Source organism: Microcaecilia unicolor, chromosome 1 (assembly GCF_901765095.1).
Source record: "Microcaecilia unicolor chromosome 1, aMicUni1.1, whole genome shotgun sequence".
NCBI lineage: Eukaryota > Metazoa > Chordata > Amphibia > Gymnophiona > Siphonopidae > Microcaecilia > Microcaecilia unicolor.
The window spans coordinates 243,848,303-243,866,307 of record NC_044031.1 but is presented as its reverse complement, the minus strand read 5'-3'; the positions used below and the strand labels follow the sequence as shown (position 1 = coordinate 243,866,307).

The 18,005-nt window shown below is 45.9% G+C and overlaps 1 protein-coding gene across 1 annotated transcript in view; it reads left to right on the top strand.

Moving 5' to 3' along the window:
- Positions 1-17,062, top strand: part of LOC115471572 (T-complex protein 1 subunit epsilon-like) — a 69,893-nt gene extending 52,831 nt beyond the window's left edge. The window contains 4 exon segments of the mRNA XM_030205236.1: positions 6,680-6,865; positions 13,772-13,909; positions 14,554-14,734; positions 16,795-17,062. Coding sequence (XP_030061096.1) covers positions 6,680-6,865; positions 13,772-13,909; positions 14,554-14,734; positions 16,795-16,922 — 633 coding nt within the window. The 3' untranslated portion in view covers positions 16,923-17,062.
- The last annotated feature ends 943 nt before the right edge of the window (positions 17,063-18,005 follow it).

Sequence of the window (18,005 nt, the reverse complement as noted above, 5' to 3'; positions counted from 1 at the left end):
GACGCTGGAACAGAGGTTTTTTCTTGCCTTTTTCTGTGGGACCGGAGCTGTGATACTCGGTCCAGTGAGGTAAGAGTGTTTTCTGACTCCTCCGGGGTGGGCCCGTGATCGGGGCGATTTTGGCGCAAACCGCCATTTTGAATTTTACCGCCGTTTTTGGCGATGGCTGCGGTGACAGTAAAGCTCTGTTCCAAGTGTGGCAAGCGCAGATCAGCAGCGGGCCTCTGTAAATCGTGCTGTACAGGCGTTAGAGCCGTCCCGAGCATGGTGAGCGACGATTCTTCGCGCTCTGAGCTGGCAGCGGACGCCATTTTGAATTTACCACATGGCGCGACCTCCGCTGAGTCGGAGAGTCCTGAGCCCGGGGGGGAGGCCTCGGAGTGAGGCTGATATGGGAGCTACTAGCCCCGGCAGAGATCCGGGTGCCCAGGGTGAGTTTTTCTCCCCTGATTTTGTCTTATTAATGCGTAAAGCATACATGCTTAAAAGAGCTCTTCCACAAAGCCCGGCACGGGCCTCTTCTAATGAGCCCCCCCCCCCCCCTCCCCCCCCCCGGTGCATTCTAGCCTGGGTATGCCCTCTGAGGCGTTATTCCCTGATAATTGGCAGAATGTGAAGCGCAGAAGGGCTCATTCCCCTTCAGAGAGTGCTGCACCTCCTTCTCCCCCCCCCCCCCCCCCGTGGTCGGGCTGCGAGGATTCGGAGGACTCTGGCAGGCCTTCATGGTCTGAGGAGCCAGAGTCTGGTGCAGAAGTGACTCAGGATCTGGACGATCCCTCCGCAGTGAGGATTTTCCACCGTGATGAGCTGCCAGCGCTTATTTCTGATGCCCTGCAGGCTCTCTATTGAGGACCCTGCCAGTGGCACAGCCTCCTCTGTGAATCCTAGGATGGCTAGTACCAAAAAGCCTGCTCGAGCCTTTCCTTTGCATGACTCCATCCAAGAGCTTATTTCGGCTCAATGGGCTGACCCCGAGGGACCTTTGAAAGTTTCCAGGGCTATGGGGCAATTATACCCTCTGAGTGAGGAGCATATGGCTTGCTTTGCTATGCCTAAAGTGGATGCCCTAGTCACAGCTGTGACAAAGAGAACTACCCTCCCTGTTGAAGGAGGTGTTGCCCTGAAGAATATTCAAGACCGTAGACTGGAATCAGCACTTAAACGGTCATTTGAAATTACAGGTCTCGCTATTCGGGCGTCTGCATGCAGTTGTTATGCTGCTAGAGCCTGCCTGGCTTGGTTGCAACAGGCAATGGAACAGCCCGGTGATGGAGCGGAGCCCTTTTCAGTTGTGGCTCCGTGGATGGAGTCAGCCTTGTCCTTTCTTGCCGACGCCCTTTATGATATTGTCAGAGCTTCAGCTAAACACATGGCAGTAGCAGTGGCAGCTCGCCGTCTTCTTTGGCTACGGCATTGGGCGGCGGACATGGCCTCTAAGCAAAGGTTGGTGAAGTTGCCCTTTCAAGGCTTTCTCCTGTTTGGTGAGGAGTTGGAGAAAATTGTGAAAGGCCTGGGTGAGGCTAAACCCCAGCGCTTGCCCAAAGATAGGCCTCGGCCTTCCTCTAAGGGTGCGGCGGTCCACTCCTCTTACAGACCTCGCTTCCGTGAAGCTCGAAGGTACCGCCCGGGGCGTTCTGCTGGGTTCACTTCTCGTGCCCATTTTCAGCAGAGGAACTCCTTTCGCTCGGACAAACGTTCCACGGCCACTGGCTCAAGGCCTGGAGTTCAGGGGCGACCCTCTCAATGATGGTGCGCCGGCCCTCTCCTCGAGTCCTGTCATCGAAGGACGTCTTTCCCTCTTTGCCGAGGAGTGGGCCAACATTTCCTCAGATCAGTGGGTCTTGGACCTGATCAGAGACGGTTACAGAATAGAATTCGACGCCCCTGTAAGAGACGTGTTTGTGGAGTCCCGATGCGGTTCTGCCGCCAAACAGGCGGCGGTAGAGGAGACTTTACAAGGTCTGATTCAGATAGGGGCCGTGTCCCCAGTACCTCCCGCCGAACACGGCTGCGGCTGCTACTCCATCTACTTTGTGGTGCCGCGAAAAGGAGGGTCTTTTCGCCCTATTCTGGACTAAAAAGAATTAAACAATTCCCTGAGAGTGCGGCATTTTCACATGGAAACCCTGCGCTCCGTCATTGCGGCGGTACAGCCAGGAGAGTTTCTCACGTCTCTGGACCTGAAAGAAGCTTACTTGCACATTCCAATTTGGCCCCCGCACCAGAAGTTTCTGAGGTTTGCGGTGATGGGAAAGCATTTCCAGTTCCAGGCCTTGCCTTTTGGCCTCGCCACAGCTCCCCGCACCTTTTCGAAGGTTATGGTGGTGGTAGCTGCTTTTGTAAGGCGAGAGGGTATTCGGGTTCACCCGTACCTGGACGACTGGCTCATTCGAGCAAACTCTGCTGCAGAGAGTCGGCATGTACTACAGTGTAGTAAATTTAAAACAAATCGGAGAAAATTTTTCTTCACCCAACGTGTAATTAAACTCTGGAATTCATTGCCGGAAAATGTGGTGAAGGAGGTTAGCTTAGAGTTTAAAAAGGGGTTGGACGGTTTCCTAAAGGACAAGTCCATAAACCGCTACTAAATGGACTTGGAAAAATCCAAAATTTCAGGAATAACATGTATAGAATGTTTGTACGTTTGGGAAGCTTGCCAGGTGCCCTTGGCCTGGATTGGCCGCTGTCGTGGACAAGATGCTGGGCTCGATGGACCCTTGGTCTTTTCCCAGCATGGCATTACTTATGTACTTATGTAACAGGCAGAGTGGTCTCAGTACTTCAATCTCTGGGCTGGGTCGTCAATTTGGCCAAAAGTCACCTGACCCCCTCGCAGTCTCTAGAATATTTGAGGGCCAGGTTCAACACAGCCTCGGGGTATGTGTACCTACCCGAGCAAAGGCGGTGCAAGCTTCAGAATCAGGTCCGTCTGCTCCTGAGGATGCCCCGCCCGCGAGCTTGGGACATTGTCCAGCTGCTTGGATCGATAACGGCCACCATGGAACTGGTGCCCTGGGCGAGAGCGCACCTGAGACCTCTACAGTATGCTCTACTCCAAAGATGGTCTCCAGTATCTCAGGATTACCAATGCAGACTCTCTTGGCTCCCTGCGGCCCGACTCAGCATGGAGTGGTGGCTCTGACAGCATGCTGCGGCGAGGAATGCCGCTGGCGCTCCCCGATTGGTGCCTAGTGGTGACAGATGCCAGTCTGAAAGGCTGGGGCGCACACTGCAAGGGGAAGCATGCCCAGGGTCTATGGACACCCGAGGAGTCGGAGTGGTCCATCAACCGCCTAGAGTTGAAAGCGGTGTTTCAGGCGCTTCTGGCCTTTCAAGTGACCCTGGAAGGATTGGCTGTCAGAGTGATGTCGGACAACACGACAGCAGTGGCCTACATAAATCGACAAGGCGGCACTCAGTGCAGAGCTCTAGCCGCGCAGGCCGAACAAATTTGCCACTGGGCCGAGCTGCATCTACAGTTTCTGTCGGCAGCTCACATTGCAGGTCAGAGCAACATGCAAGCCGATTATCTAAGCAGGCATCAGATGGATCCAACGGAGTGGGAACTTGCAGACGAAGTGTTCCTGCAGATATGTGCCAAGTGGGGCAAGCCCGTGATGGATCTAATGGCGACAAGCTCCAGTGCCAAAGTCCCGTGCTTCTTCAGCAGACAGAGAGATCCTCGCGCGGCGGGGTTGGATGCCTTGGCTCAACCCTGGCCTCCGGGCCTACTGTATGTGTTCTCTCCGTGGCCCTTGATAGGGCGAGTGCTCCTGCGGATTCGGCTGCATTCAGGAGAAGTGGTTCTCGTCACCCCGGATTGGCCCAGGAGGCCTTGGTATGCAGATCTCTGACAGATGCTCGTAGAGGATCCCCTTCAGTTACCTCTGGTTCCCAACCTGTTGTCACAGGGTCCAGTGACCATGGAGGACGCCGGCCGATTTGGTCTTGTGGCCTGGCGATTGAGAGGCAGAGGCTATTCCAATAAAGTAATTACCACTCTCCTGCAAGCCCGCAAGCGTTCCACTTCCGTGGCTTATGCCAGGATTTGGCGCCAGTTTGAAGTCTGGTGTGCTTCCAGAGAGATCACACCCCTGCGGGCTGATTCTGGACTTTTTGCAGGATGGTGTACAAAAAGGCTTGGCCTTTAATTCCCTGCGGGTGCAAGTGGCAGCATTGGCCTCCCTGCGTGGCAAGGTTGAAGGCGTGTCTTTAGCTGCTCATCCGGATGTGGCACGGTTTCTTAGAGGGGTGCTTCGGCTCCATCCTCCCGTGCGTGCACCTTGTCCAGCTTGGAACCTGGGGCTAGTGCTGAAGGCCCTTCAGGGTGCTCCCTTTGAACCGCTTCGGCGTGCTTCAGAGAAAGATTTGCCACTGAAGGCCGTCTTGTTAGTGGCCATTACTTCGGCGAGACTGGTGTCAGAGCTCCAGGCGCTGTCCTGTAGAGACCCTTTTCTGCAATTCTCAGAGTCTGGGGTCACGGTTCGGACCGTGCCTTCCTTGCCTAAGGTGGTTTCAGTGTTTCACCTAAACCAACCTTTTTTCTTGCCCTCCTTTGTCGAGGAGGAGTTTCCAGAATCTTTTGGGCAATTGCACCTGTTGGACGTGCGCAGGACTCTGCTGCAGTATCTGCGAGTTACTAACTCTTTCAGGACCTCTGTTCATCTGTTTGTTTTGCTATCAGGTCCTTGCAGAGGGTCTCCAGCGTCTAAAGCCAATATTGCCTGCTGGCTTAAAGAATCTATCTTTTTAGCTTATTTGCTTGCCGGCCGGCCTCCGCCTGATGCCTTTAAGGCGCATTCCACTAGAGGAATTTCTTCTTCTTGGGCTGAAACTGGAGCGCACTCTCTTCAAGAGATGTGTAGTGCAGCAACATGGGCTTCTCAGCTCTCTTTTGCCCGACATTACAGGCTGGATGTGACTGCCAGGAGGGACGCACATTTTGGAGCGCAAGTGCTGGCGCGCGGTGTGGCTTGTTCCCACCCTATCTAGGGATTGCTTTGAATCATCCCATCTGTAATGGCTGCATCTGCTTGATGACAAGGAAGGGAAAATTAGGTTCTTACCGTATAATTTTCTTTCCTTTAGTCATAGCAGATGCAGCCATGATCCCTCCCTGTCTGATGCTATCTGCTGTAAATCTATTTCAGGTTCTGTTCGTGTTTCCTGGAGATTCCGTCCTTGGGAGAAAGTCGGAAAACAGTCTTCAGGATTCTTGTTCAATTAAAGGAGGATGACTTAATTCCCTCCAGTTTCATGTTTTGGAGGATGAGTTTATTCCCTTCAGTTATGTCTCAGTGGAGGATGAGTTTATGCCCTCCGGGAGGATGTTTCATTCCCTCCATTCTGAGTTAATGCCCTTTGTTGTAGGGCCATCGTTCGCTGTGAGGAAAGCTTATCTTATTCCCATTGCGGTTTGCCATACTGCTTTGGAAGCTTCAAATACTGAAGAGAGGCAGTGGAGCAAGCTGGTATGAGGCACTGAAAAAAGTGTGCTCTCTATCTCCCTCTGCTGGTTGATGGACACAACCCATCTGTAATGGCTGCATCTGCTATGACTAAAGGAAAGAAAATTATCACGGTAAGAACCTAATTTACCCATTCTTGAGATAACTGCATGTTAGTCTGCAATAACAGCCATGCCTTGGGAAGTTTCTTGAAAAACAGAGTTTATTTTCAGTAGCCCATCTGGCAGTGACTAACAAATGCTGGTTATCTCAGGGGTTGTAATAAAGTGTTCAGGCTTTGCACAAGTTTAGCATGGTTTTAGTGCACAATTTTGTGAGCACACGGATGTAAAGGGTTTTGTGCACAGTTAGCCTTGGGTTAGACTCCAGCATACTGTATATTTAAAACAATAGTACGGATAATTAACTATTCTGTCAGATACAGAGAAGTGCACAGAAGAGTTGAAAGGCTGAATGCAATACCAGGGCTTTAGTGCCAAGACAACTGACTCACAATAGATGATCTGAAGTTAAATGTGGCTTTTCATCTTGGATCAATCCAACACAAATGCACCTCCTTCCCAGTTCTCTCAACCCTACAAATGCCTGCCTTAAGTAGCTTGTAGTTCCCCTCCCTCACACCCATTCTTGCTTCTGCACCATCATTTTTGAAAAATGGCGGTATCTGACCCCACACAGAGCATCCTGCGACACACTGCACAGGGTCAGACTACCTAATAAAGTAGTAATTTCATTAATTGGTAGACTGGCCCCACGCATTGTGTCCCAGGATGCACCAAGTAGGGTCAAGCGCTGCCGTGTGTCAAGATGGTACAGAGGCAGGAAGTGGACATTGCTTCTGCCTCACATCCTAGAGGTACTGCGGGAGGGTGTGTCTGGGGTCTAAGGGGCCTGTGGAAGAGGGGAGGTCTATTAGTCCACCAAGGACAATTTTTTTTTTGGGGGGGGGGGGGTCCTAATAACTCCTTTTGCATTGGGGAACTAAAATTTTGCATTCATGCACAGCTTACTAATATACAAGCTTACTACATATTTTCTGTTCTCTAGAATTTGAAGAAATCCATAAATCATAAACATCTCAATTTCCATACCAGACAGTGGATGGTGGTCTTAAGCTTCCTGCAGGAATATTTGAAAGCTGCATATTTTGCTGGTCATGGTAGAAGGGTTGGCAATTACATTTTAATGCATTTATTTTTTTTATTCCTTAGTTAATCGCTATTGCAACAGGAGGCCGTATTGTTCCTCGTTTCTGTGAACTTTCAACTGAGAAACTTGGTTTTGCTGGTATTGTCAGAGAGATCTCATTTGGAACAACAAAGGACAAAATGTTAGTTATTGAGCAGTGCAAGAACTCGAGAGCTGTAACCATCTTCATTAGAGGGGGAAACAAAATGGTATGAAGTTTTTATTGTTGTATACTTAAGGCAACTGTAATATCAAAATACTCTGTCAGTATTTTTTCATAACTAGTCTTCCATCTATCTGCCTAGCATGTTCAGAATTTAGCCTTTCTTTTTATTTTTATTTTTTATTTTTTTTTTCTAACGAAGTTGGCAGTAAATAACTGATACTGTGTATAATAGGTTCTCTTATCCATCTATTATCCTGAACTACTTGAGCTTATGGAATATCATTGCAGTTGGTTTGGTGGTCACCATGTATACTCGCCTATGGGGCGTAGCCAGACTTCGGCAGGAGTGGGGTCCAGAGCCCGAGGTGAGGGGGCAGGACGTCAGACTCACAGAAACAGAACGAAGCCTTGCGATCTGCAGGGCTTCGTTCTGTTTCTGTGAGTCTGACAACATGCAGGACGTCAGACTCAGAAACCAAACGAAGGAAGAAGACTTTGGCTGGCAGGGGTTGGGGTCCCCAGCCAGCAAAGGTAGCAGACGGCGACAGCGGGTTGGCGGTGGGAGGGGGGGTTGAGAGGGTCGTCGGCAGGGGGGTCCAGGACCAAATCTACGGGGCCCCGTGGCCCCATAGTAGCTACGCCCCTGGATCACACCCCAGCTTCCCCCCTTTAATTATACTTTCCATGTAGTGTGTCGCATATAGGTCACTCTTTCCCTTCCTATCCCACTCAAACCAGTTCCAGCGTCTCTTTCCCCCCCCCCCCCCCCCCCCCCCCCCCCCCCCAAAAAAAAAATACCGGTTCCTCTACAGGACATGTCATTTTGCAATTTCTATTGAGCAGTGACATTGTGCCTGAGTGCAGACCTGTAGTGGAAGATCCTGCGTCAGTGCTGAAACTGCTTAAGAGGCCAGAGACGAGTATGAATGAGAGCAGGTGCATGGGGAAAGGAGGGGGAGATGCTATGCATGTGGCTACTAGCGGTGGGACCATAGGAGACCCCAGGAAGAGAGGAGAAGGGGGGGGATATGCTGGAACCAGCATGATTAGGTGATAGACTCACAAATAAGTCCCTGTCTCTTCCCCCCCCCCCCCCCCCCCCCACACGCACACACACTTTAGTTGTTAAAAATGATCAAATATTTTATAGCCTATATTTGCAAGTATTTATGGTATTTTAGAATTATAGATGTGCAGTTTTTTTCTTTTGTTTTTTTAAACACACATTAGAAATAGACCGTTAGTATCTTAATCTAGATTGTAGGCCATTTCCAAAAGTAAGGCAGGCTGTTAACCATTATTATTCCTTTTAGCTTCTGTAAAATCTAATTTGCTAAAACTTACCTGAAGAAAAATGAACTGAGCTAAATTAATGTGCCCTTCATTCCTTCTAAAACAAAATATTTTTAATCAATATAATAATTTGTGGGAAACTATTTTTTTCGCCCATCAGATTTAGGTTCTTTCACATTTTTGGCTGATACATACCCGGAACAGAAAAACTGAACCTCTTTTTAGGGAAAAGTATTTAGAACAACATTTTAGAAAGGACATACAAGGGGGCTTGGCCCTCTGGGAGCCCACAAGAAGTGTGTGTAAAGCAACCGTTCTGGCTAGCCTTTGCCTTCTGAACATCTGGTTTCTAAGCAGCCCATCTGTAGGGGCTATATAGCTCGGGCTATGATATGATGATTGAAGCAGCTGCTGGAGTCCCCAGAGATCTCCCATCGAGTCTAGGGCAGCCTTCCTGGCAGGCATCCTTTAAGCTTTAGTGCATCTTTCCTCCCTTTTGGCTACCTTGGTGGTTGGTGGCAGTGGTTCCACCATTAGATTGCAGAAGCAGCTTCTAAGAAACTCTTCAGTCAGCTGCCCTTTTTTTAGGAGGAGGGTGGCGATTTGTTGTTTGGGGAAGACCTGGAAAAGTTAGTGAAGGAATGAGGGAGGCTGTCTCTCCATCTTCCTGAGTTGCGACAGAAAGGTTCTTAGCAGTCCCATAGCAGGTTGAGGTCTCTCCAAGAGGGCAGGCCATTTTTGGCTTGCTTGGTACTTAACAGCATAAGCTTCAGGTGCAGGAAGGATCTTCAAGCACGGTCCCAGGTTCTTCTGGCAGGGCCAGAGCTGCAAGGCTTGCCCGGTCAGGACATGCAGGGCCCCTTGGTTGTTCTGGGTAGGTATCAGATTAACCCTCTTCCACCACAAGTGGGCCACCATCACTTCAGATAAGTGGGTTCTGGAGGTGGTTGAGAAGGGATACTCTTTGCCTGCTCTGTTCCAGATGCTTTCTTAGTGTCTTCCTGGGGCTTGGAGCTAAAGCGTCAGGCTGTCGCTGTTAATCTTCAATATAAGACTAGCCATACTGGAGCAGAGCAGTGGTTCATCCAGTCCAGTATCCTGCTTCCAACCATGGCCAATCCAGGTCACAAGTACCTGACAGAAACCAAATTAGTAGCAACATTCCATGCTACCAATCCCTGGGGCAAGCAGTGGCTTCTCCGTGTGTCTATCTCAATAGCAGACTTTGGACTTTTCCTCCAAGAACTTTTTTTAAAACCCAGATACACTAATTGCTGTTACCACATACTCCAGCAACGAGTTCCAGCTTAATTGTTCAGAGAGAAAATATCTGAGTAAAAATTGGACTAATTTTTACCCATTCTACATCATTCAGGATTTTGTAGGCCTCAATCATATCCCCCCCCCCCCCCCCCCCCCCCGACATCTCTTTTTCAAGCTGAAGAGTTCTAACTTCTTTAGCCTTTCCTCAAATAGGAGGAGTCCCATGCCCTTTATCATTTTGGTCGCTCTTCTTTGAACCTTTTCTAATTCCGCTATATCTATTTGAAATACGGCGACCAGAATTGAACACAGTACTCAAGGTAATGTGTCACCATGGAGCGATACAGAGCCATTATAATATCCTTGGTCTTATTTTGCATCCCTTTCCTAATAATTCCTAGCATCCTGTTTACTTTTTTGGCTACCACCGCACACTAGGCAGAAGATTTCAGCGTATTGTCTACAATGACACCTAGATCTTTTTCTTGAGTACTGACCCCCAAGGTGGACCCTAGCATCAGGTAACTATGATTCAGATTATTCCCAATGTGCATCACTTTGCATTTGTCCACCTTAAATTTCATCTCCCATTAGGATGCCCAGTCTTCGTTTCCTAAGGTCTTTGGGCAAGTCACTTAACCCTTCATTGCCCCTGGTACAATATAAGTACCTGAATATCTGTAAACCGCTTTGAATGTAGTTGCAAAAACCTCAGAAAGGCGGTATATCAAGTCCCATTTCCCTTTCCTACAGTTTTTCACAATCTGCATATGTTTTGACAACTTTAAATAGTTGCATGTCATCTGCAAATTTAATAACCTCACTGATTTCCATATCATTTATAAATATGTCAAATAGCACCAGTCTCAGTACAGATCCCTGCTGCACTCCACTATTCACCCTCTTCCATTGAGAAAAATGGCCATTTAACCCTACCCTCTGTTTTCTGTCCAGTAACCAGTTCCTAATTCACAGAAGGATATTGCCTCCTATGTTCACACCTTCAAAGATTGAAGCAAATTAGTGAGGCAAGACTTCCCTTGGCTGAGCCCATGCTGACTCTGTCCCATTAAACCATTTTTATCTGTGATCCGTAACCTTATTCTTTATAGTTTCCACTATTTTGCTCAACAGTGATGTCATGCTTACCGGTCTGTAACTTCTCATATCACCCCTGGATCCCTTTTTAAAAACCAGTGTTACATTGTCAACCCTCCAATCTTCAGTTGCTACGATGATTTTTAATAGGTTACAGATCACTAACAGTAGATCAACAATTCATGTTTTGAGTGGTGACCCATCTATTTCATGATCCCAGAAAGGGAGGCTCCTTTCTGCCCATCCTGGATCTAAAAGGGGGTGCATGCTTGCTTCTGTGTCCAGTATTTTTGTAAGGAGACCCTTCAGTCTGTGATTGCTTCAGTTCATTCGAGTTCCTAACTTCTTTGGACCTTAGAGGCCCATCTGCATATCCCCATAGCAGATCATCACAAGTGGTTCCTCTACCTTTGTGCAGGTCTGAGCCCTAGCCTTCGGGTTGGCTACAGCGCCTCATAACTTTTCCAAGGTGATGGTGGTGATGGCACATCTATGACATTAGGACATTTAGGTTCATCCCTACCTGGTTGATTGGCTGATTCAGGCAATGTTGGAGGCCAGGCTGGCCATCTGTCAGGCCGTTGCCCTTCTGGAGGGTCTGAACTGGGTAACAAATCGTGTCAACTGTCACTTGCTCTCTTCCCAGGACCTAGAACATCTGGGAGTCTATTTTGACAGTTCAAGGAATGGTTTTCCTCCCAGAGGACAGGCAGCCTAGCTGCAGGCCCAGAAATGCAGACTGTGCGAGCTGTTGCCACCCTAGGACTAGCTATAGCTCCTGGGATCTATGGTAGCAACACTGAAAGTGGAGCCTTCGAGTCCTGGTCTCTCAGGATTTTGAACACCTTTTGCCCCTTCATGTCTGGGCAAGAGCCAGTCTGGAATGGTTAGATAGCTCTGTTCACCACCTGGGGAGTGGGAGGGTTGCTGGACTCAAGAGTGGGTAGTGGTTACCACCAATTCGAGTCTCCTTGGATGATGAGCTCGTTGCCTGGACTGAGTAGCACAGGAATCTAGGTCCTTGCTGGAGGCTTCTTGGTCCATCAACTGCTTGGAAACTCAGCCTTGGTCTTGGTGGTGTTCTCCTCTGCTTTGGGGGAAGGTGGTTCAAGTGATGACTGATGATACCACAGCGGTGGTTTACGTCAACAAGCAAGGTAGCAGTAGGAGCTGCAAGCCTCTGTCTTTGGGCGGAGACACATCTGCAAGCCCTTTCAGCAATTCATATAGCAGACAAGGACAATGTCCAGGCAGATTTCTTCAGCAGTTCCCTGTTGGATCCAGGGAAATGGGCCAGTAGCTTTTCAGTTTATTCACAACCGGTGGGGTCCACTGGTGTTCGACCTGATGGGTACACGCTCCAGTGCCAAGTTTGAGCATGCGTTCGGCTACAGGAGGGGGGAGGTGGCCTCACAGGGGATAAATGCCTTGATCCAGTTGAGGCTGTTAGAGGAGTTCCTGTATGTCTTCCCTCCATGGCCTCTGATACGCCATCTCTTATGCAGGATTGCACAGCAGCCTCATCTGTTGGCTCCAGATCGGCCCCATTGGCCATTTCCCCTGCCCAAGGGCGCAACCTACTTTATCAAGATCCAGTAGAAATGGAGGATCAGGATCCCCCTCTGGCTTATGGTTTGGCCCTTGAAAGGAGGCATTTAGCAAGGAGTGATTTCTGGCCTGAGGTGGTCTCTACCTTGCTCAAGTCCCGAAGTCTTCTACGTGTCTCTGGCTTACATATGAGTCTGGGAGATACTTTTTAGGGTTGGTGTGCCAGGCAGGCGTTGGCCCCTGGAAGGTCAGGTCCCAGATATTCTAGGTTTTTTTTATAGCAGAGATTGGATTGGGGTTTGGTGCTGAGCTCCTTAAAGGGCTAGGTGGCTGCCCTTTCAAGTTTTCAGGGCAAGGTGAATGGCTTGTTCCTGGCAGCACATGGGTTTAGAAGGGGGTGGTGCATTTGTGTTCTCCAGGGCTCCTTTTGACCCTGTGCAGTCTGCCTCCATTAAGGACCTTACACTCAAGGCAGTTTTCCTTGTTGTGAGCTTAGCGGAGATTGGATGGCGGGGCTGGTGGTTGGGAGGCGGGGCTAGTGCTGGGCAGACTTATACGGTCTGTGCCCTGAAAAAGACAGATACAAATCAAGGTAAGGTATACACAAAAAGTAGCACATATGAGTTATCTTGTTGGGCAGACTGGATGAACCGTGCAGGTCTTTTTCTGCTGTCATCTACTATGTTACCTATGCTCGGAGAGTATCAGAGTTGTAGGGACCCATACCCCTCTCTTTGGAGGACTCTTGTGTCCATTTGCACAGTTCTTTCCTTGATTTTTTTTTTTTTTTTCCATTCCATGTGAGCCAGGAGGCATGCTGACCAGAGTCCACTCAGACTTTAGCAGAGCCGTCCTTAGGGGGATTTTGTTTTCCTCCGTTCAGTAGCCTTGCTTGGGCTGTACCATTCTGAATGAGTGGAATATACCCAGGCAACAAGGAAGGTGAAATTCTTACCTCATAATTTTTTTCTCCTTTAGTTGGGCCTTACCGTTCTGAGACCTGCCCTCAGAAGACTAAGGTCAGGGGCTCTTGGGATGCTCTGTTCTTTCCCTTACAGTTTTATAAGAGGCAGTTCTTACATATGCAGGGTAGCGAGTTCTACACTGTGGTGTTATGCTCGTTTGATCATTGCAGCTTCAGTGATTGGGGTATGGGTGTGCGTTACAAAGGGACCACCTGCTGTTTTGGCAGATGGATACTTGAACTTTCTCTGAAAACCAGCAGGCTATACCAGCGAGTTCACTGAAGTTCAATTTTCTGTCTCCATTTGCTGGTAGAAGGGAATAACACTCATTCAGAGTAGTACGGCCTGACTAAGGAAAGGACGTGATCAGGTAAGACCTGATTTCACCTTCTGCTACTACTAGAGGTACTGAACAGGTGAATAGGGTTTAAAGCAGCCTCAAAAGGTGGACTGGTAGCTTAGATTTGAATATAGCCAGAGATGGAGCTTGACGTACCGATTCACAGTAGGTAGTACCGTCCTAGTGGTTTACAAATGTATATATTAAACTAGGAAAGTGAGAAGTACAATCCATCTCAATATAAAGTGAAAATAAAAAGTGTGAGACCTCTACCATATTCCTCAAGTATTTGCCTCTCCAACTCCCATGCCATAGGTGTCAAATATCCTTAAACAAAACTGCAAATTAAGAGGAGCCTGGTTCAGTACTTAAAATATTAATTTAGACATATTTTGATACATGTTGTGGTAACTTTTTTATTTTGTTTGTGTGTGAATTCTAGATCATCGAAGAAGCAAAACGAGCTCTACATGATGCATTATGTGTAATCCGGAACCTGGTTCGTGATGATCGCATTGTGTATGGTGGGGGAGCTGCAGAGATCTCATGCGCTCTAGCAGTCAGTGAAGCTGCTGATAAGGTGAAGAGTGAGAAGAAAGCTAAGTAGATTGTGTAAAGGTTTTCTCAGTCTTTGAGCAAAGGGAGGTGCTTTTGAAGCACACATGGCAGTCACAGGACAATTATGGAAAGTATTCCTCTTTAAAAAAAATAAACAAACTTTCACCGATCTTTTGTGAGGTCCAGCTTAGTGGCAGTACTGTACACTGCATGCAGTGAACCCATACTCTGTTCTGGGTCAGATCTTGGCACTTGGGCCAGCTGGGTCTACGGAAACAGGGTTAACTCTGAGGGAATACTAATCATCCTGCAACTGTGACACCCAGTGGTCAACCTTAAGTACAGGTTTTTGGAAGGACCCCAATAAATACTATTGTTGCAATGACCGGGCAGAGTGGGTTGGAAGAGAATATAATGGTATGGACATTATAAAATAGCTAGAAATATACATGCTACCAGACGCCAATGTTGGTTCCTTGAGTTTCCAGCACAAAAAGGAGCAGGAAGAAACTTCTTCTCATCTTCTCCCCATCCACACCAATCATTCTTTTTTTTCTTTTTTATTTTTTTAATTACAGTTCCTTCCCTCCTGCTTACTCTTCCTCTATACCATATTGATGTCTGTATTTTGTTCTAATTTAGTTTCTCCCATGATTCTTTGTTCAGTGTCCATCTTTGGAGCAGTATGCTATGCGGGCTTTTGCTGATGCTCTCGAAGTCATTCCTATGTCGCTGTCAGAAAACAGTGGTATGAATCCTATTCAGACCATGACTGAAGTACGAGCTAGGCAAGTGGGAGAAAACAATCCAGCCCTTGGTATTGACTGCCTTCACAAAGAAACCAATGGTAAGAAATGTTGAAATCATTTTTAACATAAACATACTTCCCAGAGGGCACAGATTTGATATTAAGTGGCTCAATGTTTATTCCTCTTGGAAATGATTACATATCAAATTTTAGCCATAAATATTTCTTTCACTAACTAAATACTAATTGTTCAGATGATGGTGAGAACCTTTAATGTTAACTGAACATTTCCATCCCTGAATTTCAATATAATTAACTGCTGATGTTTCAGTATTTTCTGTATGCAGAGCAGCAAATTCATAGGTTTGTGGATAGACTTTTGCTGTTAGGGAAGGTGTGCCTTAATCCTCTTTAGGTATATGTCCATTTTAGTGTTGATTTTACCTGTCCATATCACTACATCACACACATAGTTAATGGAATTTCATGCATGCTCCACTTCTTGATGTTTTATTTTTGTCATTTCATTGATGTATTTGGTTTTTATTTAAATTACATGACTTTACTCCGACAGCCTTTATAAAGGTGAAACATGGCCATGTCCGGTTCTTATATATAATAAATTGCAAACTTCTACACCTGTTGGCCTACTTTGTTTTTGCTGTTCTGATTGTTTGCAGACTGCTGCTTCTCTGTGCATCTGTATGATGAGTTTTGTACACCACCTCGTAGCATTTGGGAAAAGACCATTTTTTTTAACTTGTACCCCACCTAAAACTGAATGGCTTCCAATAAAACATATAAAATAAGAGATCAAAGGAAATATGCAAACTATATTTCATGATAATGTTACTCTATGTAATCATACAATCTTCTCTAACCTCCCCCCCCCCCCCCCCCCATAAAAAAAAAAAAAAAAAAAGTCTTCAACTGGAGCAGATGATTAGCAGCAGCATTACAAATTAGAAAAATCCTGTAAACACAAATGTGTATCTGGCATTTTCTTAAACTGATGCAGAAATGAACAAACATTTATTGAGACATAAATAACACAGAAGTAGCCTTGAAGCAGGTCTAGAGGAGTCCACAGGTCAAGCTTTTGTTCTAAAATCTAATTGCTAATGCATCCTATATCAGTAGGCCCACCCCTATCCTGGTGAGACCAATATTGGATGAATTTCAATAGTACAAATTTTTGTGTTCCTATAGTAGAGTATGGATAAATATCACAGCCTGTACCATATTAGTTTTATTTTGTTTTTATGTTTTAAAATTCTATGCTTCCTGAAGCATAATTGTGTGAAGAAGAGTCTTGTAATTAACTGCATGTTTTTTTAATGTGTTTAACATACAGCAATAAAGAGCATTTTACAGTTTCCTAAGTAGAAAATAAACCTGCACGTTACCTTCACACATAAAACATCCGTTATAGTCTAGATTAGATTTATTATTTTTTAGCCCACCCTTATCCAGGGTGGGTTACAATAAAATATTCATAAAAATACAGTAAACACAGAAAACTTAAGAATTCAAGACAGATCACAGTCTGGATAAATAGCCTAGCTTGACCCATACTCAGAGCATTTGCCTATGTGCCACTGTACAAGAGGCACACTTTTGCTAACTTCAAAAAGAAGGGTAGTTTTGAAATTTGTTATGGAACAGACTAAAGTTCCATAGCTTGCTGGTCCAGTTTTATTCCTACAGCAGAGTTTTGTTTGAAGATATTACATGTTATACTGATAAATCTGGTGTCTCAGGTATTTTGGGGCTAAGTCATGTCAGAACGTTATAAGCCATTAATTAAATCTGGAGTTTGCTTTGGAATTCATTTTCAAGCCAGTGGAAGGTATATGGAGCTGGAGAAAAGTTCCTGCAGGTTTTCTCCCAGCAATATTCTGTATGTAGTATTGACCTTGTAACTGAGAGAATGATAGTGGTTAGATATTCTTTTCAGTTGAAAGAGGTCCCACTCATGTTTCATTCACTGACCTGAAGTGCCTTAGCATGGCCTTTGGTATGCAAATGCATGTTCCATATGCTAAAACATAGCCATTTAATTATTGTGTATGTGTATACTTTTGAACAGCTACAGTAGTCTGTAAAGTGTTCAGTAGATAGCAAAAGCTGAGACTTTTTTTATTATTATTATTTGACAGACATGAAACAGCAGCATGTTATAGAAACATTAATTGGTAAAAAGCAGCAGATTTCTCTGGCTACCCAGATGGTTAAAATGATCCTGAAGATTGATGATATCCGCAGGCCAGGAGAATCTGAAGAATGAAGCCTGGGAAAAGAAGAGATTAAGAAACTGGCCACTGCAAAACAAAGCCCTGAAGTTTCATTGACAGCTATTTATTACGTGATGCATATTTGTTTAATACTCGTATGAGATGCAGGCAATAAAATATTGCTGTTAAGATGTGTTGCCTTTTTTTTTTTTCCTTTGTTTGCTTCCAAATCTTTTTTATTCATTTTTAACTGGTACAGCTCTCCAAGTCAAGAACATTACATAACATTAATAGTAAATAGAACAGAAAGTGACATTTAAAAGGAAAGAAGGCACAAATCAAGAGTTACATTATTTGTTCGAAGTAGAAAGGGATTCCTTCCAATCAAATTTTGCCTTATAATTTTTCAGTTTAGATATTAATTTTTCCATCTTATAAATCATCCAAACCTTGAGTCATTCTACAGTAGATGGCAGGGTAGAAAATCTCCATGCCCTAGCTATATAACATCTAGCATGCAACAATAGAACATTTATCATATTTTTCTTGGGAGTGGAGGAGTGGCCTAGTGGTTAGAGCACCGGTCTTGCAATCCAGAGATGGCCGGTTCAAATCCCGCTGCTGCTCCTTGTGATCTTGGGCAAGTCACTTAACCCTCCATTGTCTCAGGTACAAACTTAGATTTATCCAGAGTACCTGAATGTAACTCACCTTGAGCTACTACTGAAAAAGGTGTGAGCAAAAAAAATCTTTTAAAAACAATGTCTCTATATAGAAGGGAAAATAATTTGAATATTAACACCCAGTAACATAAGGTTTAAATTAAACAGGGTATGGATTCCTGTAATTTGTTGTAAAAAGGACTAAATTTGCTTCCAAGTATTAGCTGCACAATTCACAGTTCTAGGTGGTGTACAAATAAAGCACACAAAAAGAAAGGGAAATGGGACTTGATATACCACCTTTCTGAGGTTTTTGCAACTACATTCAAAGCAGTTTACATATATTCAGGTACTTATTTTGTACTAGGGGCAATGGAGGGTTAATTGACTTGCCCAGAGTCACAAGGAGCTGCAGTGGGAATCAAACTCAGTTCCCCAGGATCAAAGTCCACTGCACTAACCACTAGGCTACTC